This window comes from Micropterus salmoides, unplaced genomic scaffold, assembly GCF_014851395.1.
Source record: "Micropterus salmoides isolate LMB-PRFRI ecotype aquatic unplaced genomic scaffold, ASM1485139v1 Ms_hic_scaffold_2, whole genome shotgun sequence".
Lineage (NCBI taxonomy): Eukaryota > Metazoa > Chordata > Actinopteri > Centrarchiformes > Centrarchidae > Micropterus > Micropterus salmoides.
In genome coordinates this window covers 19,425,303-19,449,345 of record NW_024041150.1, presented here as the reverse complement: position 1 = coordinate 19,449,345, position 24,043 = coordinate 19,425,303, and the positions used below count along the sequence as shown (strand labels likewise).

At 39.1% G+C, this 24,043-nt stretch overlaps 2 protein-coding genes across 2 annotated transcripts in view; both read left to right on the top strand.

The window, feature by feature from the left end:
- LOC119912224 (macrophage mannose receptor 1-like) overlaps nucleotides 1-24,043 on the top strand; it is a 357,347-nt gene that overhangs the window by 108,461 nt on the left and 224,843 nt on the right. The window lies entirely within an intron of this gene.
- Nucleotides 17,035-24,043, top strand: part of LOC119912225 (macrophage mannose receptor 1-like) — a 44,570-nt gene continuing 37,561 nt past the window's right edge. The window contains exons 1-5 of the mRNA XM_038731321.1: nucleotides 17,035-17,264; nucleotides 17,419-17,461; nucleotides 18,352-18,522; nucleotides 18,737-18,985; nucleotides 19,081-19,180. Coding sequence (XP_038587249.1) covers nucleotides 17,428-17,461; nucleotides 18,352-18,522; nucleotides 18,737-18,985; nucleotides 19,081-19,180 — 554 coding nt within the window. The 5' untranslated portion in view covers nucleotides 17,035-17,264; nucleotides 17,419-17,427. The remainder of the gene's footprint in view (nucleotides 17,265-17,418; nucleotides 17,462-18,351; nucleotides 18,523-18,736; nucleotides 18,986-19,080; nucleotides 19,181-24,043) is intronic.

The following is a 24,043-nucleotide window of genomic DNA, read 5'->3' as shown; positions in this document are numbered from 1 at the left end:
TTTTGAAAACTACTATGAGATTGAACAGCAGTCACTAAGAGATGGAAAGTAGTGTGAGTGCTCACGCAAAATTACTGTAAGTGTTTAGCGGACAGTTAGTCGCTGTAATGACAAATTAACAAATTTAACTGTTTTTTGTAGAGCAGGACAACACGCTACCAACACACAAGCACCAGAAACGGAAATGAGTCACTTACCGCATTACGTCAGCCATGACAGCTTCTGGAATATGTTGTGTAATAATTCTACAGGGGGAGAGAGAGAAAGAGAGGTATATTTCATATATTGCAACTGCCCATCAGGTGGTTCCCCCAAGAACCGATACAAAAGTACAAAAAGTTACATTCCAGTAGTATTGTAGTACCTTACAGTTTCATATACCTGTCTCAGCTTGCGCTTGAGTAGTGTCAGATCACAGGAAGAAGAGAAGACGATGTCCTGACCAGGAGAGAGGGCGTAAACAAACTTCAGGCCTCTCGACTGGGCTTCCGCTATGAGAGTACGCAGCTGACCTGAGAGGTGGAGAGTAGAGGAAAAATCTAAGGGGCCTAAAGTGTGGCAAGAAAACATCCCCCACACCATTACACCACCACCACCAGCCTGCACAGTGGTAACAAGGCATGATGGATCCATGTTCTCATTCTGTTTACGCCAAATTCCGACTCTACCATCTGAATGTCTCAACAGAAATCGAGACTCATCAGACCAGGCAACATTTTTCCAGTCTTCAACTGTCCAATTTTGGTGAGCTCTTGCAAATTGTAGCCTCTTTTCCTATTTGTAGTGGAGATGAGTGGTACCCAGTGGGGTCTTCTGCTGTTGTAGCCCATCCGCCTCAAGGTTGTGCGTGTTGTGGCTTCACAAATGCTTTGCTGCATACCTCAGTTGTAACGAGTGGTTATTTCAGTCAAAGTTGCTCTTCTATCAGCTTGAATCAGTCGGCCCATTCTCCTCTGACCTCTAGCATCAACAAGGCATTTTCGCCCACAGGACTGCCGCATACTGGATGTTTTTCCCTTTTCACACCATTCTTTGTAAACCTTAGAAATGGTTGTGCGTGAAAATCCCAGTAACTGAGCACATTGTGAAATACTCAGACCGGCCCGTCTGGCACCAACAACCATGCCGCGCTCAAAATTGCTTAAATCACCTTTCTTTCCCATTCTGACATTCAGTTTGGAGTTCAGGAGATTGTCTTGACCAGGACCACACCCCTAAATGCATTGAAGCAACTGCCATGTGATTGGTTGATTAGATAATTGCATTAATGAGAAATTGAACAGGTGTTCTTAATAATCCTTTAGGTGAGTGTATATTGTGCTCCGTGGTGTTATCGTTTAATCTCTGTGGATTATTACCATGTTGAATGTTGAACTCTGTCTATGTTAACTCTTTTGGACTGCTACCTGTATTTTTGGTGTATTGTCTGCCACTGCCTGTAAGCCCAGGGGCCTGTATCAAGAAGCAGGTTCAGAATTTATTTTTGTTATCTGGCTACACCAACCCTAACAATCGCAATAGAGATAAGCGGTCACACGAAAATCGCAATCGAAAAATTAATTCATGCCATAAAATGTGCTCAAATAGTGGTGGAAAGACATTTACAAACACAACATTTACGCTACTGAAAACTCCCCAACATTACCTGCTCCCACATTGCAAAAGGTGTGTTTACATAAATGTTACAACTGCATCAGAGAGTCTAGCTTCTGCATCTGCCTCAGCACTCGGTCAAGTTAATATGAACGTTGTTTGTTTTTGTATTGATTGATTGTTTTGTCAGCCATACAAGTGGGCTGATATTAACTACTTTTTCAAAGACGACTTCTAACTTTCATGTCAGTGGTTATTACTTGCCTCATAATTTAGTGATTTTCACGTATACAAGTATTTGTCAGGATGCCTCAATGATGGAAACAAATAAAAAAACATCTTATAAAAAAGAGGAAAATCAAGTTCAAGTTCCATATGTATGTCTAACAGCTGGACAGCCAACCCATGGCTGGTTCTATCAGAGGACAGAGACGGGTCTGAGATGAAGATGTTGAAAACAACCTGAAGAATTGTGGTTCCGTTGCAGTTTTTTGCTCTGTCGTGTTCCGATCGTGCAGATGAAGGACCAGGTTGCTCCGCCTCCGCCTGCTCGCCTCAGAGTTAGTTGCTCGGTGCTAAGCTACTTCGTTGCTTCTCTTAGCATGTGAGGTTAGCTGGCAGACTTGTGTCATAGCTGCCAGCTAACTTGGGCGGTTTGCAATGGCCTTAGCAGACATTCACGTCGCACTAGTAAGAAAGAGAGTTCTGTTCTGCTTCGTGTCTGCTCTAAGAAGGACACGTTGGGAGACAGTTGCTGCTGTCGGCAGCTGCAGTGGTCAAGTCCATAGCATTTACTGTATAAAAGAAGTAGATGTAATCATGGTGACATAACCCATTGTTTTGTAGACTGCAGCTTTGAAACCTCAAGTTTGGCAGTTTGGCCGCAGCCATGTTGGTTTTTTGCAACCAGGCACCGGACATAACTATATTTGGACGAGACGGTGGCGCTTAAAAGCTTGGTTAGCTAGGTGCATCTGTAATTCACATTAACTGTGATTTTAACCAGGATGTTTATTTTGAAAAAAAAAAAGATCATCCGACTCCTAATACAATTTTTCAACAGCACTGATTAAATTTACACTGTGCAGCTAATACGAGTCACTCTGGTCTGTTGAACAGGTCGCCATGCTAGCGCCTATTGTCCCCTAAATGGGACCATAATTTACTAAATGAACATCATGTTGTATTGAAGAACTTAAAACTAGCAACTGAGACTCATTATTATATTATAAACTCATAAGTGTCATAAAGTGGCAATAAATCAGCTGGGAAATAATGGAACCAGACTTCTTGTTTCAACCACATGAGTCACCCCCTGCTGGCCGTTAGTAAGAATGCAGGTTTAAGGCACTGAAGGATGGCTTTATCCATGAGAGCTGGAGGTTGCAGCTTGGTCCAGGTAAAAGAGAGAGGGCAGAAGCTGAACTGCTGTTTTGTTGACAAGTTGACATGACATCATGGGTCAGGTCTCATGGACCAATAGTAGCTAAAAGTAGAGTTCAACGTCTCAGTGGTTTAGGACACACAAATTAACAAATTAATCTGTGAAGTCTGTGATTGAGAATGTGTTGGTTGTGTGAGCCCAAGTTTAAGACCTCTTGTTAATAAAAAATCCCTTTGTGCAGTTACTTGAATGCATATGCAGTCACCACAGATAGTCTGATAAGAAGTGAAGAAGACGTCCCCAAATGGTGCTTTGTTAACAACCCAAGCCACTCTGTGTTCGACTTAGTTCAGATTTATATCTGTGAACTGACGTGTGGTTTCTGCAATATAATATATAATAAATATAAATAAATACCAATAATTAATTATTTTACCAATTCTACAATGCTACATAAAGCTACTATTTAACTACACTAAACAGAAAATATAAATTTAACTAAATTATAATATCAAAACAATAACAATAAGCAAACAAAGTGCATTACTGCACTAAAGCCTTTTGACTGTATGAGTTGAACCACACATACACTGAATAAAATAAATGAGGACTGTTCACAAAATAAATTAACTTAAATCATTACATTACATTAAATCAGAACAGTAATATCTGCAAACCACTCAACAGAGTTATTGTCAGGACTTACAGACACACAGAATCTGTCAGTACACAAAAAGTATCTTAAACAAGGAATCCAGAATTGAATAATTGAAAGGAGATCAAATATATCCTGGCAAGGAGGCAACTGACATGAGCAACACTCTGACTGCTACAGAGCAACTGGATACAATAGTTACTGGTGTCCTTCTCTGATTGGCCAAGGCCTTAATTGGTAATTAACACTACATGGTGGTGCAGAAAGGCGCTCAAGGCTCTAATGCTGTCCCAGTGGTCCCAACAGTAGGATACTTGGGTACTTTCCAGATGGGAAGGTATGTTTACCTGAAACAGAAGCAGGATGTGCTGACAAAATGTACCAATATACTTGTAAAACCTTCTCTAAACAAATCAAAACAAAAGGTAAAAAAACGAAGCATACAGTAGGATTAACGACTGTGGCATGTATTTAGAATTTCACAAGAAAACCATTTTGAAGGTTCCTTATAGAAGCATCAAGCAGTACCTATATGCTTTAACCTATCAGTACTTGTCTAAGTAGAGAACATTTAGGAAGGAGCATGAGCCATCATCATTGTAAAGATTTCTCCCCTTGGGAAGCTCATGCAAGCTACATATCTTTGACTTGTGTAATGTAAAACCTCTTGACTGACCATGCTCCTAGATTAAAAAAATCTATCTGCTGTCAGAGGAGTGCTTCAGCAAACTGGCCACCAGGGGGCGATCAAGATCTTTCAGCTGTACTTGCTGCCAAGTTGTCCATCTTTATATACAGTACAGTGTTGAGTAATATACAGAGAAGAGACTCAGTTTTATTCTGGTTTTATTTACTTATCATGCAGCTGCCGTGATGGGTACAGTTTCAAAGTGAGCATAGAGCTAGTGTAAAGGTTACAGACAATGTTAGACATTGAATGAAGCATTACTAAATCCACAAAAACATGAGTCTGCTTCAAATGTCTATCTTCATTGCATTGCTAACTAATAGTAACACACACTTCATTAAACTTGACAGAAACAAAATAAAACTCACCAAAAACGTCTTGGTTTCTCTTTCCACTGTTGGACTCTGGTTTGTTCAAATTAACCCTTAATACACTGAGTTAGATGTGAAACTATTCTGGCTCTTTAGTTGCTGGTACTACTTATGATACTCTGTTAGCTCGCTGAACGAGAGTCTGTTGCTGTTAACCTATATGTTGGCATTAATCTGTGTAGTAGTTTCTTTTAATTGTTAGAACTACCAGAAATGATTTGTGTGATAGCTAAACAGAATTGTCCAGTCAACATAATTATGAGTTAGAAATGTTTTGATGAGGATTTCCTTGCTGTTTTAGTCACTATTCTGAAGTTATGACATTAACAATATTTAAATGAGATGAGTTGTTCTCTGGTAATTAATTAAAGTTAAAGATTATTATTGTATTATTTTATGTGTTTTGCTATCATGAAAGTAGTAATATGGAAACGTGCGTAAAAATAGGCATTTTGCAATATACAGTAATCCATAATTACATTTAACTCCTCTAAGACAGAGAGAATTTCCTTTTTCTCAGTCTCTTGAGCTAAAACCCTTCATCCAATCATACTTTATCCCCCAATCATACTTAATCTACATTTGAAGTTTTTATTTTTGATCAAAGTTCCATCTTTGAAGTTTTTATTTTTGATCAAAGTTCCATCTTTTGTCCCAATTCCATATACGTTTGATTAAGAACGCATTCAGTATTTTTGTATTTTCGTCAGTCTTGCTTGGTATTAACTTATAAATTAACTTTGAATGGCCAATAAAGTTCTTTATTAAAGTTTACCCAAACCAAAGTACCACATCCTTAGAAGAAGCTGACATCAGACATCCAGGGAAAGCCACGGACCAGAAAACCATCCAACGCCTATTGTACCTGTAAGAAACAGTGTGCATAGACTTTATCAGCTGCTGTTAGAGCCTCTGGGGGACCCTGGAACAAGTCTGTTTCCTGCAAAACCATTTTTATGTGGGAGAGTCAAGCTTGAGAGCCGTGTAAAATATTAAACCAGATTACAGAGTTTGGGTCCTCCAACAGTAAGGCAAAAGTCCCTTATATCTATGTGTTGATGTCAAAATTAAGTTCTTAAGGCAAAAATTCACATTCAGCCCTTATAGAGTTTAGATCCAGAACCTGCGTCCATTTGTTCCTCTTTATAAATTGAAAACCTCTCTCCCTTCACTTTAGCCAAATAGAATTGTCATTAAACAGGTTTTGTTTTACAATTATTCAACCTCTATTTATTGCATATTATTATCATTAAATAACTATTATTTACTGTCTGATTTGTATTCACATTATTTTTAGTGTTCACCCTATCACCAATTGCTATCTGTGTGTTATAATTTAACAGACTTCTAATCCCTGTATTTAGAACTTAACGATTTAGATATTTTAGACTAAACTGATAATTAAATTAATTAATATGCAAAAGTTTCTCAGAACCTCCCGACATCTGATGGTGCCCCAACGACTATTTGATATTAAATCCATTATTTATTGCGATTAAGAGATTAGGAGCCCTGACGCTCCCCGGTACTGGGGGCAACAAGAGATTTTCGCACAAAATATTTTTGATGAATATCATGTCCGAATGTGATATTGCATCACCCTATCCATGCTACACACCTCCGTGAAGCTAGGAGGCTCAGCTTGAATCTCAAACCAACCATTTTTCAAACACCAAGCATCTAAATGAGCTTATATCACAACACAATTTATTCTCTAGGAGGAGTTTGTTAAAGTAAGGATGCTGTAAAACGCCAAAAATGACCATTAATTTCAAAATGACTTCCTGTTGGGTTCAGGGCATTGCTCCCCGAGACATTGTTGTCTGGACATGATATATCTGTCACAAAAATGTTTTCGGTGAGACGTGACCTGGTGGCTGCTTTTAACGGGGTGTTAGTGACCCATTTAGCCATGTCCATGCACAACAACCAAATGACCACCACCAAAATTTCCAACCCCATTGGAAGTTTGAGATTCATTTGGGAAAATAATAATAAAGAATTCCTTGCATTTCAATAGGGTGCTTGCATGTTTCATGCTCGGGCCCCAAATAGCTAATGCTGCGCTGTTTGACATTGAATGATCACCAGCAGTAGGTGATGGTCCCATTTATCTTTTAATATTTGATAAATAAATAATTTGAATTATGCATCCACAAGGTGTGTCAAGATGTAACTACGTGACAAGTGGTATACAGTAAGTGTGTATATTGTTTAAAGAGTTTTGTGCTAACTGAGAAAATGTGTATGCTAGCAGCCGGAGACCTCATGGCTCCGTCGTGTCCGAGTCCCGCCATACACAAGTGTTTACTTTGTCGTTGATGTTTAAGCTAGCTACTGCTACGTCAACATGTTTTTGCTGTAAGGTTTCTTGTATATTTATCACTATAGGGATGAGTTCATGTCATGCTGAGACAATGAATAATGTTAAAAGTACAATTCATTTAAGTGTTATTTTAGAACTCAGTTAAAAAGGAGTATTAAAATGTCATTTGATAACTTTGGTTAAAACTATTTACATTTCATGTGGTACTTTAGTTAAAAAGATAATTTAGAATGCATTAAGAAGATACTTGTGACTGTGGTCCTGAATCTGATGAGTGCATGAATATTGAAATGTATGTTTTTGGTTTACATTGTTCAAAAACTTATTCAATACACACAAGTGAAGGTGAGAGCTGCGTGTATGTGTTTCTTCAACCTTCTCCTGTTACACAACAACTACAGTTACAATAATAAAAAATAATAAACCACAGAGAAGATCACAACAATACAACCTTAATGAAAAACACATCAATACATGTACAGTGCATTTACAAAAGCTAATAGTCACATGCTTGGCCATGTGGCATTAATGCTACATTGTTATGCTATGTTATGCCCAGTTAAGTTACCAGCGTACAGGAAGAGAAGTTGCTGTTAACACTTTATTTTAAGATGCTTGTAATACGCAGTAACAGTTAATAAGACACTTGTAAAACTTTGTAAGCTGCTTATAAACATAAATAAGTCCATATATGTTACAACAGTGTAAACAAGTTGACGCTGTGGAGATTAAACACGTGGACTGGCCGTCGGACCGAGGGCTGTTTTAGCCTGCCATTAATTATCAACTTAATAGCAAGCTTTTTTAATAGCAGGAGAATCCACACACCAGGCCTCTCACTCTCCTGCAGTGCCCCCACTTGAGCTGCGCCAAATATGATATCCAGATTTTTGTCAAACCAGAAGAAAAAGAAGAAAAGCTGAATCTGTCACAGGCCAGCCAAAGTCCCTCAGACCTATAGACCGTCAGCCTCCCTTCTTGTTTTAACCTGTGATGGTATGATCTCTGTCATCACACATTTACACAGCGGTCAGTCATTGCGTGAGTGTGTGTAATAAAATTGCACAGGAGAACGACAGAAAGAGAAAAGACAGAGCTGAGATGGACAAAAGACCCGTTAAATACCATAAAATACCAAACTCTGTATTACAGTATTTACAGCTGTTTTAAATAAACAACAAAAAAATCTTTTCAATTCATCTTTTACAGCCATGCTGTACTTTCATTATAGACAATAAAAGGCTACTCTTTTATGTCTTTATCTTAATAGACTACATGTTTGTTTTTTTTTAAAAAGAAGCTTTACACACAACCTTATCAGAGCTAATGATAATATTAGTATATTTTAGCATGCCGATTTAAGCATGCCATTGTCAACTTTAATCATATAAAATGCAATTTTCCAACAACAAAAATGTGGCTAGTAAAAATGCTGTGTGGCGTGTGTAATATTGGACTACTAGCAACATGAACGTGAAGTTCATTCTTAGAAAATCCAGACCCACTGTGTTGTCAGTAAAAAACTACACCTTAAGAAAAGCCCTATATGCAAATGGTCATGACACACGCAAACTCAAAATCCCCACCGCACACACATCTGCTATACTTTGCATACTACTACCAAAATTCATAGTGGTTTTATCGTATGAAATATTCTGCTTAATCCATATTTGTTTAGTCTTTTATAAACTATATTTTTACAGCAGTCAAAAAACAGTTTGCTCTCCTGCTTGTAGCACACAAAGAGAGCAATAACTGACTGGGTTATACTCAGAAAGTTGATTTAATAATAAAAGACAAACTCAATTAATCTGATGAATGAATCACTTTATTCAAAATTAGGATTTTGTTCAAGGATGATGATATCATAAAATATTAGGGGTGTGGAAAATAATTGATTTTTAGATGCATCGTAATCAAATCGTGAGACCAATGAAGATGCACACCCCTACAAAATATTACAGCAGACAAGTAGGCTAACTGCATATTAGACACAGCAGGCTGGAAGGTGTCATTCATGCTACAATGACTTTCATCACCAGCAGCTCTGCTTTTGTGTTGTTTATTTACACAAATATAGTCATATAGCGTATACACTGGTGAAATGTCAGGAAGGTATGAAAAAACTGATTCTGCCCAAGCCTAAGAGCATGTAGAATTTGACACAAAAGGTCTCATGAGGACATTTATTTGGCCCTAATCCAAGGACAACATAACTGTGATGTACTGGCAGGGGGAAGTCCCATGGCATACAATATGTGGACAATGTTCCTCTAAGCGTAGCACTGACAAAAAGATAATGATATTAAGAGATAAAAGCTTTCTAATGAAAGTAAATTTAGCAGGAAATGATTTTGGTATAATGTTATAAAAGAGTAATTTCAACAATAAGAGAAGACCAACTTGGGTTTAGGTAAGCAGGAAATAGATGGTGCAACAACTTTAAAATAATCCAATTATGTAACAATAGAATAGAATAAAAATGATTAGCTTAGTCAACAATGAAACGGAAAAAATCAATGAAACAGAAACAAAAAACAAGTCGTTTTTTGTTTTTTCCGTTTTAAAACAAACAAAAAAAATAAAAATGATTTTGATATTTAATGTGTCCCATTAGTGTAGCTTTGTGTGTTACACTTGATAAACCTGCAGCAGATACACTTAAATGTAATCAAGATGAGCTTGATTATCAACATAAGTGGGTTTTTAGTTAGAAAAACAGGACAATATTATTTCAACGTTCAGTTTGTAACTCACTAGCAACTGGAACATGAATGCTTTCCTGAGAATCCTCCAGTTTTTAAGATTTCTTTAGTATCAAATTAATTCAGTGATAGTTGTCAGTACATCCAATGGTACAAAGCAAACATGAACTGTCATTAGTTAATTCGGCTAGCTGTATATTAATGAATCATACACGGATTTGAATGTTCAGGTAATTTTTGTTCAGCCTCTCTACACATGTTTGACCTGACCATTATTTTCTTTGTGAAATGGAAGAATTTAGAAAGTTGTGCGGTGCTGCAGAGAGCCTCCAAGTGCAGTAACACGTGGATTATGTGTAATCAAGTGCATCAGACTTCATCCAGCCAGAGGGAATGACTACTGACCGTCCGGTGTGCCGGTTCCACTGGCAACACAACCCATAGTAGGGCTAACAGAGGCAACAGACTGGGGGCACTATTTCACTCATTGCATTTGAATAAAGTCCACTATAGAGCAGACAAAGTCTTTGAAAAGGAAATGTCAAATGCTGTACTCATTTTCATTTTCAAATAGTTGTGAAATGGCATTTTAATTTTAACCTAAAAAGACCTTGAGGACATGGACATATAAATGCAATAGACTGTTTTGCTAACTGTCTTTGAAAATGAAATGTCAAATGCTGTTTGTATTTTCATTTTAATATGGTCCTAGAATTCCCACAGTATATGAAAATGAAAATGAAAATTGGATGATTGCATTTTCATTTTTACTTAAATAACAATATGTGGAAACTCCAGATGCCTGAAAAAAATTGCTGACATGCAAAATATTGTCTATATATATTTTTTAAACTGTCCGGTGCCATATCAGAGAACTGATGGCCAGGTTAATTTTTCATGGTGGAAACCTGGTTAGTGGAACAAAACCTAAAACAGGTTCTCATAAATTCAAAATTAGTTTAAAAATCCATTTAAATGTCAGATATACTAGATGACACAGATTTTACATAGACACTTCCTCCAATTTGTATTTTGTCCGGTTGTTGCCAAGGGCCCCTTCATCATACCCATCAGAATACACAAATGACACATTAAAGATGAAATACTGTAAAATACATGTTAAGTTTTAATATATATTTGGGGAATAGAATTATATTTAGGGGATTACAGTGGTAGTTGTAGGTGTAAAATGCCAATGTTGGCATGGCTAGCAGGATGGAGTAGAAACGGTAACTGAAATGCACTTAAGGGTTTGAGGAGAGTAAATTATGTTAGTTACACAGTAGTTCACTACTTGGGAAATTTTGCTTGAGAAATGTTTACATATTCTGTGTTCACTTGAGTTCTCAAACCAGAGAAGCAGTGATTGATTTTATGGCTTTCAAGCAGAGTGAATTTCAACTTGGGTACATAAACTTGTTGGTTCAGCGCAAGTTTTACATAAGAGCACGTAGGCAGGTCAGATAACATTAATAAAGAGATTAAGGTACATGTTGATCTGTTGTTTTTTGCATGAACTTAACAAAGTAAATATGTAATCTGTAAATATAAAAAACCTTCCACAGATCTATAAACTCAAAATATTCTACAAATCTAAACAGATCTCCAAATATATCAATAAATAAAATAAAAATCTATTAATGTATTCTACCCCACTATGAATGGATGAATGTGTGAATATCTTGAACATCCAAAACTGCTCTTTTGTGTCTGTGTATACAGTAAGTTACCAATGAATTGCCCTTGAGCAAGTAACTTAGGACAAGAATAAGGTATACCTATCCCGTTTTGAAGGTGTGTTTACCTGAAACAGAAGCAGGATGTGCTGGCATAACATGTCACCATGCTTATAAAACCTTACCTGAACAAATCAAAACAAAGCCTACCTGGCAACAACACAAACAAGGTGAGTACTGGACAGACAAGTGGAAAACACATCAACACATCTTGAAGTAGAAAACCAGCATTAGGATGGAGGGTGGTTTGTTGCCTTCACAGATCATTGTGCAGTCAGGTGATTTAACCCCTCAGGATCCCTAGTAGCCTATCATAATGACCTGTACTGCATCCAACCACCAGGGGACCGTTTAGATGTTTTGGCTTCACTTTTGGGGAGCTGTCAAGTGGTCAATCTTTATATACAGCATGGTTTCACCTCAAACAGTGTAGTATTTACTTCTCATGCAGCCGCCTTGATGGGTACAGTATCAAATTTCTATCCCGTGCCGACAATGAAAAGTTGCACTATCTGTGGGTTTTCAGCAATGGGTGTGTCCACAACGTGGTGTCGAACATAAAACAGGAAGTTATAACTTCACTGTACATGATCTGTCACAATGCTGGTTGTCCTGTATGCCTCAATTACAATATTTTTACTGTGTATAAAATGTGTATATGTACATAGGAGTCAATACTGTGACCCTTGACGAGCAATGCGACATTGGGAATAAAAGTATAAACAGTCAAGCAACATAAATAAACAACACATCACGGAAATGATAAGGCAAAATGATAACACTGACCCCAGATCCAGAGCACGCCCCCATGCCCGACCCAAGGCAGACATCATTTGGTTGGATTTCTAGAAATGCTTACTTTAGTTGTTTATGTCTTGTTTCCTGTATGTTGCAACACCCTCACACACACACACACACATCCCTACATCCATCATCCTGTCCTGACAGTGCTGAAAGCCTCTGGTGTTCATACCCCATACCTGAACAACTTTAATTTGACACAATTCTTGGTGGTTGGTTTATTCTGGTTTTGAAAAACATATTTTGTTAAATGTTTGGCTAGGTGTTTCTCGATTTTGTTGTGGTCACTTGAGCCAGGTCAAAACACATTCATAAAGGTTCTCCCAGTATCACCACCCCACACTCGCTCTGTGCCCCATCTTGGCCATCCCGGTAGAAATTTCCTGGTTATGCAACCGGTGATGGGTACAGTTTCAAAGTGAGCTTATTGTGTGAAGATACTGGATGTTCACAGTTACAGACAATGTTAGACACCGTAAAACATAAAGTATCACATCGGATTGATGAAGTATTACTAAAACCACAAAACATGAGTCTACTTCAAATTACTAGAATGTCTTAAAAGGATTGTGATTCTGCAGAAAGATTGTTGACGGGCGATTCTAGGATCAGACCTTAATTGGTGCTCAGCCCCTAATGAGAATGTAGCATGCATACAATGCCTTGCAAAAGTGTTCACGAATTGGTGGAGAGAATAAGTAGGCCTAGAGAGAGAGAACTAGAGAGGAGCTGGAGTAGAGCGGAGCGGTTCAGTCTACACTTTGCGTTGAAAAGTTGTGGAGAAATAAGGGCTCAGATTAGAAGCGTGATGATACATTTGGGTCATGAGACATGACAATGCACAAAAACAAGAAAAGAAGACTTTTAGCACTGTTTAGATTAAATATTTGATGCTGAAATATATGTGAGAGGGATCTGGGGGTCCTCCCCGAGAAGATTTTGAGCATTTAACTGGTAATTTCCTGCATTCTGGAGACATTTTATGCTCCAATTTATGGTGGAAATGTCTTTTTTTATATGAGGGAAACTTATATTGCATTGCATTTTTTCTTTCAATAAACCTTTTCTGTTCAAATAAACCTTTCTCAAAGCATTTTCATTTGTTAGTTAACATTTCTTGGTGCAAGTTGTTTTTCAGAACATTTTTAACAAATGCTTTCAAAAATGGAGACAAAATCAGCCATTTCAAAATGTGGTGGGGACATTTCCCCAGTGCCCCAGTGTAAATGACTCCTATGGAGTCAGTGGACCAGTTAGGGTCAGACAGCAGTGTGGAGCTGTAGGCTTGTGTTTATTCCCTCGGAGGAGGGAGGGTGTTAAAAGTGTTTCTCTAATTTAAGTGTTCAGTCTTCAGTTAAGTCTTGTTACATGCTTGCTTTTTCTTTAAAGAAATAGTTTTCTGTTGCTGATTGAGTTTAATTTGTCAGTATTATTAAATTATTAAATAAATCTTTATTTGGTTGCACATAATCTATGAAGCATAAATTATTTCTATTATCATTTACATTATTAGTAACTAATCCAAGTTGCTGAATGCACCATCCTTGGCGTGAATGCGCGACTGGGCGGCAGGTCAGCTGCACTGGACCTAATGTTATTCAAGTCAGCCGTCAACCAACAAGCTAAAGTAAAGTAAAGTAAAGTAAAGTAAAAGGAAGAGTTGAGAACGAGGTAGATAGATGTTCTTTCGCCCCCTTCTCTGTTGCACTTGTCACACCATCCTGGGCTGAGTTCAGACCCGAAAATAGGTAGCAAACTGGTTCAAAGTTTTTGGATTGAACTGTCCCACATGGAAAGAAAACTCCTTCCATTGGTGCCGTTTAGCCAATCAGAATAGTGAAAGTATTAGTTTGGACCAGACTGACAGACATACAAACAGTGTTCCGCTGCAGCTGCACGGTCCGCCAGCACGGTCACGAATCATTAGGTAAAACATTAGAAACTGAAAAATACCAGTATTTAGGGACATTAAACCTGTTTAATGTAAGAAAACTCATATGAAACTGTAGGTTAATTGATTGTCCCTTCTCTTACTTCTCCAAAATCTTTTTTTTGGGGGGGGGGGGGGTTGAATTGCTTTAATTTGAGACATCACTGAAGCCAGAGCATTCCATCATAATCAAGAGGGTTCAATGTCTCCCTCCAAATCTTTAAGTGCCAGATGCGGGTTCATTCGATTTACAGAAAATACACATTATATTTACAATATCTTCTCAAAAAGTGTCTATTTTTATGTTCAGGGGTTATTTAAATTAGCCTATGTTTACATAGCAACAGTTTTTGAAGCAACAAAAATATCTGATGGATTCAGCCAATCACTGAGGCAGCTGTACAGTCCACATTTACTCACAACAACTCGACAGTGAGATTTTAGATTCTTACATCAATCAGTCAATTTAGCATTTTTTCTTGAACACAGAAGCAGTGGCCTGAAAAAACAATGAGGTACAGGAAAGGATCTTAATCAAAAAAGAGCAGACAGGATTAAGCCAGAGTGTTTAAACATTGAGTGAACAACTATGTCATGTTGAAGAGAAGCTAACGTATGGTTCAGCTGCAGGTTAGTTACCGTACATAAACTGTACAATCAGTCATTAGTTTTGGGGTTTTTTTCTTGGTACATGCACAAATTGGCTCACCTAGCCACCCACACACTCATTCTGTAGGAATCAAATCATCTGTGGCCTCAACGAGCCCCTTTTTGAGTGGTCTGTCTCTCCAGACGCAACCCACTGCTGTAGTTTTTTTAATTTTACCTCACAACATTCAGCTGTAAGCGAGAGCCCACTCTCTGCCTTTTCAGCGGCTGTGCATCCCATATATCAGAAAGCTGAAGAACACAATAACTCCCACGAGGGAGATGGTCGCAGGGGCGGTGAAAAACTGCTTGTCGTTAATGCGAAAGTACCACACCACAGCAGGGGCGGCTTGTTCATTAGAACGACCGGGCGACGCGCCGCCAAGCCGGGAAAGGCAGGGGATATTTTTCTCACACTTTCTACCACACTGTTAGTGAGCTGTGACTGTTTTTGACAGTTTGTCTCTGAATATCGCTGTCCAATCAGCGTAAAGTCGTGTTCTGTGGAGTCAGCAGAGCTGCAGTGGGCGCATGAGTCCTCCAGCTTGTTGCTCTCACTACTACAAGCAGCTGTAGAAAATGTACGTTCAAGCAGAAAATTCAACCGTGGTGTAGTACAGTGACTTTACCAGCAGTGAGTAAGACACAATATAAATAATACATGTAATTTGTTAAGCTATGAGGAGAGGAAATGTCCGCTAGCCACTAGGCTAATTTATGCTCCGCAAAATGCCAGAGGCTAAGCTAATAACTGTGACTGTAAAAAAAATATTAATAGTTATTATTAATTGCCCCCCCTGAGAGATTTGGCAGGAGGCGCCACTGCACCACAGCCAGTATCACCACAAACACTGGCACCACCAGGCTGCCAGTGCTGATTGCGACACCAGCAGCCCGGAATCCTCCAGAGACCCCTGGCCCGACTTCTGGTCCAGCCCCAGACTGAGCCCCCTCCTCTGGACCACTGTATCCTGTGGTTCTACAACAGCGACTTCCTCCGTGTCATTTAAATACTTCAGATGGACAGAGATGTAAGTGGTAGTAGTAGTTGTAGTGGTGTTGGTTGGGGAGATGGTCGTGGACAACACCGGCATATGGTTTATAATCTTTTTATCTTCCTCCTCCAGGTCCTCATCATTATCATCATCAACTTCATCATCATCCTCATCTGAAGTATGCAGTCTTCCAGCCTGTTGTTGTTTGCTCTGTATAACCAGCAAGCGAGCTCTCCTAACCCCCTCGGCTCCTTCTCCTGTCTCCTCACCCTCTCCTCTCTCAGTCCCCGACTCACCGTCATCCGGCTTATTCTCTTGCGAAGGTGGAGGAGTCTGCTCTTCAGGGGTTTCAGCGCTGGGAGACCCTCCGCTGTAACTGTCATGGCCTCCGAGTCCGATAAGAGGGGTGCTTCAGCGCCCGTAAAAATGGTCTAAAATCACCCCATATGTTGATATTTGAACTCAACAAAAAGCCAATATTTAAATATGTACTGAGCAAAATACATTTGTAAGCCAAAGCCTAAACCATGGTGTCTACTTTATGTTTCGGTAGGATAACTGTGAGTAACTTCAGTAATGAATAGTAAAAAACATCATTAATCAGCCCAAAAGGAGAGTATGAAAGCAAATCTCAGAGTAACAGGGCCCTATTAAGAGAGTATTAAGGTAGTGTAATCTAAAATCAATAAATATAGGCCACAGTGTCCATGTTGCTGCTGACTGCTGCATGAGAGAGAACCTCTCAGCAGCGATAGAGGCTGCCTCTACAGAAGCCACAGACATGGTCTGAGTCTTACTGTTTTCCCACTATCAAGACACACATACCAAACTTCATTCAAAATGTTCAACTAAATAACAAAAATGCATGGTCATGTTCATATTCTGCAGACTGGGTCCAAGGTGGGCCCTGGAAGGTCACAACCTTCCCGCACCCCCACTGCTCGATCCACTATAGCAACTTGGGTTGCGTTAAGTACGAATTCATGATGTAATAACTTTAAAATAATCAAATTATGTAACAATACAACAGAATAAAAATGTTTTTGTATTATATACATTTTTTGTAAATGACAAAAGACACTGCTGTGTGTTATGTAACATGAGACAAAGGAGGAGACGCACACAGCACAGGTCAGGGTTGACCAGATCTGCAAACCTGCCCATCAATGCATAAGAAGAATATAATGACTGTCTGGTTTAGCTTTTACTTCCTGACTCCAGCAGCATAGTTGTCATTGTTATACAACAGCCTGTTTTTCTTCAATGAATCTTTACTACACCCTTTTCTAAAGACTTCAGTATTTAAAACCAGCAGACAACCGATAAACATCAAACAAGTACTGAGCTTCTGTACAAGCAGCACAGAGTAACTGACAGTCAGAGGCGTCTGACATCTTGTATTTTTAAGCAGAAGGAGGTTAAAGAGACACTGGTAAGTAGAATCAATAACCATACCTTATTCTGCAGGGAAGGTTCTTGCTAATACTGACACATATTCATGTATAACCTCAAGTGGAGTTTTTAGATTTACAGATCTTAGTGAGAATTGATTAACATGTTTGTTTTCAAATGTGTTTTTTTCAAAGGTCTAACTCATGGATTATGGGGTGATCATCATTGTGCTCACAGGTTGGTGCCTCATTTTTGATTTTTCTGCTGTTTGTCTGTGCTAGATAACAAGCTCTGATGGTATCTGGCTTACTGTCAAGGTGGACAGCAGACAAGCCAGTTTCTGATAATCCAAAAGATTCCTCTTTTTTGCCCCCATCCATCCCACAAGATGGCCAATCAACAACAATGATCTTTCGAATTAAGGGGAAAATCCAGGGTAAACACTTTGATAAGTAATATTGGTCAGAGCAAGCAATGCTATTTTAATTAAATATATGAATACGTGATTCTGCAGATGCTCATGTCTAAACGAAGGCAGCATTATCTAATCAGTGTCAGGCCCAGAGAGTTATAAGGGCAGAATTATTTTCTATTCTATTCTATTATCTCCTCTGGGATTGAGTCATTGTTCTTTATTATGATAGAATCAACATATTGTACATTATTAAGCAGTCTTCACTCAGTACTGCATATATAGTAAGTTTTTCTGCGACAAACTGAGTCAAAGGGTACAACTTATATTACAGAAAATGCTTAAAATGACAAACATATTTGTAGTTGAACTGGTTCTATTTTATTGTCACTGGTAAACAGTGAACACATTCACTGAGGCAGACTGAAACTTGATCTGTGAAGGTACGAAGTGTGAAGGCACCAGACATTAAATCTAGCAGGACTGTTTGGTTCAGTTTCAGAGAACAAATATTTTTTTCCATTCTCTGTAGTCATGATACAGTGTACTGTACCTGCTAGTATACAGAAATCTCACCAATAAGAAAAATGTATTGTAAAACCTCACAGTACAGCTGAACCCACCTGATGCATAGTGCCTCTTCATGTTCACTGTAAAAGAGGCTACACGCTTTATCATAAATAAGTAATAAAAAACTGAATATTCTTTGTTTTAGGAGCACTGGTCAATGTTGCCTCTGCCCAAACTCATCAGTACTACTTTGAGAGTACACCACTGAACTGGACTGAAGCTCAGAGCTTCTGCAGACAGGTCTACACTGACCTGGCCACCGTAGAAACCATATCTGACGTCAGTACCGTACTCAGCACCACACTGAGCTACACAGGCAAGTTCTCAATATTGGAAACCTTTACAGATAAATAAACATTATATACTGTGTAATCATATACAAACATAACAGGGCATCATAAAGGCCCTCAATGAAAACTAGAGGAGACACATAATTTAAGGGATGTTAAGTAAGTTATTTACATTTTAGGTCAGCTCAGCAGGTTTTTTTGATTCTAGCTGTTATATAATGTAAACATCTGTTTGAACAGGCAAAGCTTGGATAGGTCTCTATGATCACAGCTGGAAATGGTCCCTGAGTAACAGCAGCTTCTATGGTGAAGCAGACACGGGGTTTAGAAACTGGGCTCCTGGACGTCCCATCAATCCTAATGGTCAACAGAACTGTGTGCTGCTTCTAAACAATTACTATTACTATTACTATTACTATTACAATAACTTCCTTGGAACATGGTTGGACATGAATTGCAACTACCAATACTTCTCCGTTTGCTACAATGGTGAGTTTTCTTATAGCGTAAGAATGAACAAAAACCTAAATAGATCTTCTGCATAGCAAATTGTTAATAACTTCTCTTCATCAATATATTTCCAGGTTCAGTAAATGGCACATCATCCTTTGTAAAAGTCGACAAATATTTCAATTGGACTGATGCTCAGAGATACTGCAGGGAGAATTATGTCGATCTAGCCAGGTACAGTGTGCACTAATGAAGACTCCAACACATACAATAGTTCAGTACTGAACCAACTACTTAACAACTATCTGTTCTGTTGATGAAACTCAGATTATTTAAATTAAATTTAAATTCAAATCCCTAATTGCTTTGCCTATAAGTTAAACATTTTTCATCCTTAGTTTTATGACTATATGGCATAGGTATGGGGATTGTTAATTTTTATTGATATTGATACCATTATTGAGACTGCTTAACGATCCAAGTCTTTATTGAAACCACTATTGATACTTTTATATTATATGTGACCGTTGTTTGGTAAGACGAGACCCAAAGGGCATGAGGTAGGCCTGCACAATGAGGAAAATCTGCATGTGCGATAACATTGTTGTATATTAAGGTGACATGACTTGCGATTAATAAACCTTGTTGTTCTTAAATAAATTATATAATTAGAATTAAATATTTTAAATACAACTCAGTTTTTTTTTCTCAAGAGCAGCAACATTAAACTTTAGAAACAGCAAAGTCACTGTATAAACTCTGACATCACAATACTTAGTTATGTTTAGAAAGAAGAAAGGAATCTCTTCCAAGAGAGGAGCAGCAAACCTGTACCATGAAGCAGGATTTGAACTTATCCAGATAACTTCAGGATTAACCTTGGGTTCACGGCAGTGGTTTACTTCTTACACGGTTAGATTGCCATGGTAACTTACACTGAACAGCTAACCTGCTCCAGAGCAGGTTATATTCCAGATAAGAGATCAACTCTATGAAAACACCGCCTACTGACCGATCAGCTCTCTTACAAAATGACATCACCAGGAGATCCTGCAGACTAGTTGATAGGCTGCTTTTATGTTTGCTGCGGTGATGTGGAGAAACATTAAGCGAGAACATCCTATAGAGACTGATTAAAAAGCCTCATAAGCTACTATTGTAGGTTTTTACAGTAAGCCTACTTACCGCTTTGAAAATTGGTTTCATTTTTCCTTTGTGAGGCTGAACATTATCGGTATAGGCTATAGTTTGGTAGGCCTATTGAAATAGTTTGATCTAACATGGTCCCCCCACATTTCAAAATATGTTTTGCCCCCCCTTTCGTAATGTAAACTTATTTTGAACTTATCCAGATAACTTCAGGATTAACCTTGGGTTCACGGCAGTGGTTTACTTCTTACACGGTTAGATTGCCATGGTAACTTACGCTGAACAGCTAACGCTGACGGGCTGGCAGTGGTCTGCTCATGGGTGTTGTCTTTATTGTGGTCACAACAGGTAGAAAGGGAAACAGACCACTGTTATGAAAAAAAACAAGCCTTCTTGTGCTCCAGGCACTGAGTGGCGATCAGGCACACCTGTTGCCACTCACTCATGCAGCCAAGGCATGGGGGGGAAGGGCCCCTACCTGAGATGGAGAAGGAACATACGACCCATTGGGTCGTAACTAGGCTAAATAAAATAAAAAAGTTGTTGGCAACTTTTCACATTTCTTTTTTAAAACTGTGCTTTTACTGTTTAATCTAGTGTTTTATTTAAGCCAGTAATCTACTTTCGCTACTTTCAATCTAAATTTGCCACATGTTCTATTGATAGCTTAACCAGTCTGTAATCTGCATTCTGCTTTATTAAACAAAATGAGCTGCTATCCACGCACGTGTGACCTTCTCTATCTTGTTCTGTCTGCCATCCCCAAACACTTGGCTGGAGTCAAGATAGATGGAGCACTCAGAATAGTTTATTCTGCAACAATGGGACACAAACACAACCACAGTTGCTCAGCATGAATGAGAAGTTGGTCAGAGGTCCGCTTTTGCTCGAACCATAGCATGGCATTCCCAACTACAGTGGATCACCCATAATGCGATCGTATAGTGGTACAGTTTTATAACAAAAACATAAAAAATTAAAACATATTCTAGGCTTTGTAATAGTAAGCTGTCATCATCAATAAATGCAATAATATTTAATGACAATATTCAAAATTGAAAACATATTACATGGATTACATTTTAACCCAATCTCACTCTAAGGCTGCGGTCGAAAAGTAAAAAAAAAATCTCCTTTCCTAACCACCTTTCCTACACAAGGTCAAGGAAAGATGTGAGAGAGAATCCGTAAGGAATTAGGAAAAGAGGACGGCGGGTCTAAGAGAATCCGACTGCTCTTTTCTAAGCAATGTAATTATGCGACGGCGGATGTTACTGACGTGACCTGCCGTGATGAAACTACAATGTTCAGAAGATGGACTACAAAAAGTGCATCTTTGACACTGCGCCCCATGTTGTCATGCAGACCATCTAAAGGTGGACAACACGGTGGAAAATATTACTTCATAACCAAGATAGCAAAAAGGCAGATAGGGTGCCAGTCACTAATGGACAGGGTTGTCACATTGAGAATGCTTGCTCACACTCACCGAGAGAGAGAGAGAGCGACGGGATGCTGAGAGAATATATGCGCTGTGCAAATACGATTTTACCCATTTTAAATAACAAAATCAATCGAAAATCAGAGTTGATAGTGTCACAGGCCGCCACAAATAAATCAGTGTGTGGGAAACACCTACTGTAGAGGTTATCCTGCTTGATCTTTGCCTTTATGAAGGCGAGGGTGTCAGCATCTGTGACTGAAGTATTAATTTGCTGAAGGCTGCAGTACATAACGTGAGACTATACACGCTGCAACATTATCATCACTTTAATCACGTTATAAGAGCTCACATGGGTCTCAGTTATTGTTGACGGTTTAAGATAAATGCATATTAGCAAGTCATGGCATAAGAGAGAAAAGGCTTAATAGCCAGTGGTAACTTACATGGTGATCAACCTCCTTTATCCGTCATGGTTGGTGATTTATTTATTTTTATTGTAGAAAATACTTAATGGCTTATTTCAACAACCCGAAACATACAACAATGTTGTAAAAAGCCAAAAAAAACAAACCAAAAGAAATAAAGTAATTGTGAGTCTTATTAAAGTATCATAATATGCATCTGTATTGCAAGGATCTTGCTAAATGTGGTTGATGGATTTTATCGTTTAAATGTTGTGTAAACTACATTTATTGCTTAATATGTGTCTGAGCAGACAACATCCCAACTTACCCATAGCATTCCCAACTACTGTGCATAGCATAACATAACATAACATAACATAATGCACTGCATTTAGCTCAAAACAACCTTTTGCTGGGAATTTAACAAAATAAAATACAGCTGAGTAGATAGACCATGGTTAGTAGTCCCAAGTTTAACAGGAATTAAACCATAAACATGTTAATTATTTACACTGTTACATACACCCCCTTAAATTCTGTTAAACTCCAGGCAACATCTAAGCCTTACCAGAACAATAGAAGAAAAAAAAATAGGGGCACACAAAAGTGAAATCAGAGCACTGATACTAAGGTCAATATGAAATTCTCCCATAAGGAGTGTAAAAGGAAAGGGTGGCACCATACCCCATACTTATTACAGACCAAAGAAGATGCCATTTACACCTCCTAAACATCTAACACCGTGCAGTTCTCATTACATACTTCAAATCCAACAGAATGACAAAGTCCTCTCTTAAACACAGGACAAGAATCGTGGGGCAAATAAGAGTTTGCAGCAGTGAGGTAATACTTTACTCTGTCTTTCCTACTCTTGAGGTGCTATTTCTTTGCACTTTTACTGAGCAATCCACTAGAATCTGAAGGCCGGCTGAGCGAGATCAAACAACTGGGTGTGTGTCCCACCCACTGAAACCAAGCTTTTGTCTTGTTAATCCGGAGGGTGATCTTAGCTGGGTGCAATCATTCTTAATGCCCAACACCTGTGTGCAATTAGACCCACAGTACTTCAGTGAAACCTACCACTGAAGCGTCAGCGTGGGCTCCTTGTGTGAAGACCTACTTGGGTAAAGACTAGCGAGTCTACCTGTGGAGGAGCTAGACACACTGCTTTGTGGAGCAGCTAGACACACTGCTGTCTTCAATCCCAGAGCAACATTCACTTAGACAATTCAACAGCAGACTTCAGATTCAGTCCTTTGATCTAACACGGGTTCTCAGCCCCCCGACCCACAAAGCTGGCAAGGTGCTTGACCTCGTTCTTGTCACAGAGTGCCTAACAGTCACACCTCTACATGTGTCTGACCACTATTTCATTCAGTTCACGGTATGCCTACAGGAAAAGCCCATTCTTCCAACACCCACCATTGGTTTCACACCGCCGCAACCTGTCTCCCGCTCACTTTGCCTAAGTGGTAGCTTCTGCTCTACCCTCCCTCAACACATTTTCCTCACTTGAGGTCAATGATGCCACACAATCTCTGTGCTCTACACTAAGCTCGTGCCTGGATAGCCTGTGTCCTCTATCCACCAAGCCTGCTCGCCCACACCAGCCCCACCTGCGGCTAACTGATACCATCCGTGGGCTTTGTACTGATCTCAGAGCGGCTGAAAGAAAATGGCCCCGCCGACCTTAAGGGCTACCAATTGCTCCTATACTCCTTCTCAACAAGCATCAGTGCAGCCAAAACTGCATTCTATAATGACAGAATAAGCAGTGCCACTGACTCAAGGAAATACTAAATTCTCCTCCACCTCCACCACCCACAATCTTGTCTGCTGATACCTTTGCTGCCTTCTTCACAGGCAAAGTGGAGGCTATAACTAGCCAATTCTCTGAAACACTCAAACTCAACCATTGTAGCAGTCCTACTACATCTTTTCCCCTGCCCTCCCAGGTCAGTGGTTGTTCACTCTCCTCGTTTACTCCTCTCACAGAGAGCGAAGTATCAGAACTCTTCACCCGTAGCCGTCCAACTACATGCCCACTGGACCCAATTCCTATGAATCTCCTCCAAGCCATATCTCCTACTGTGGTCCCGC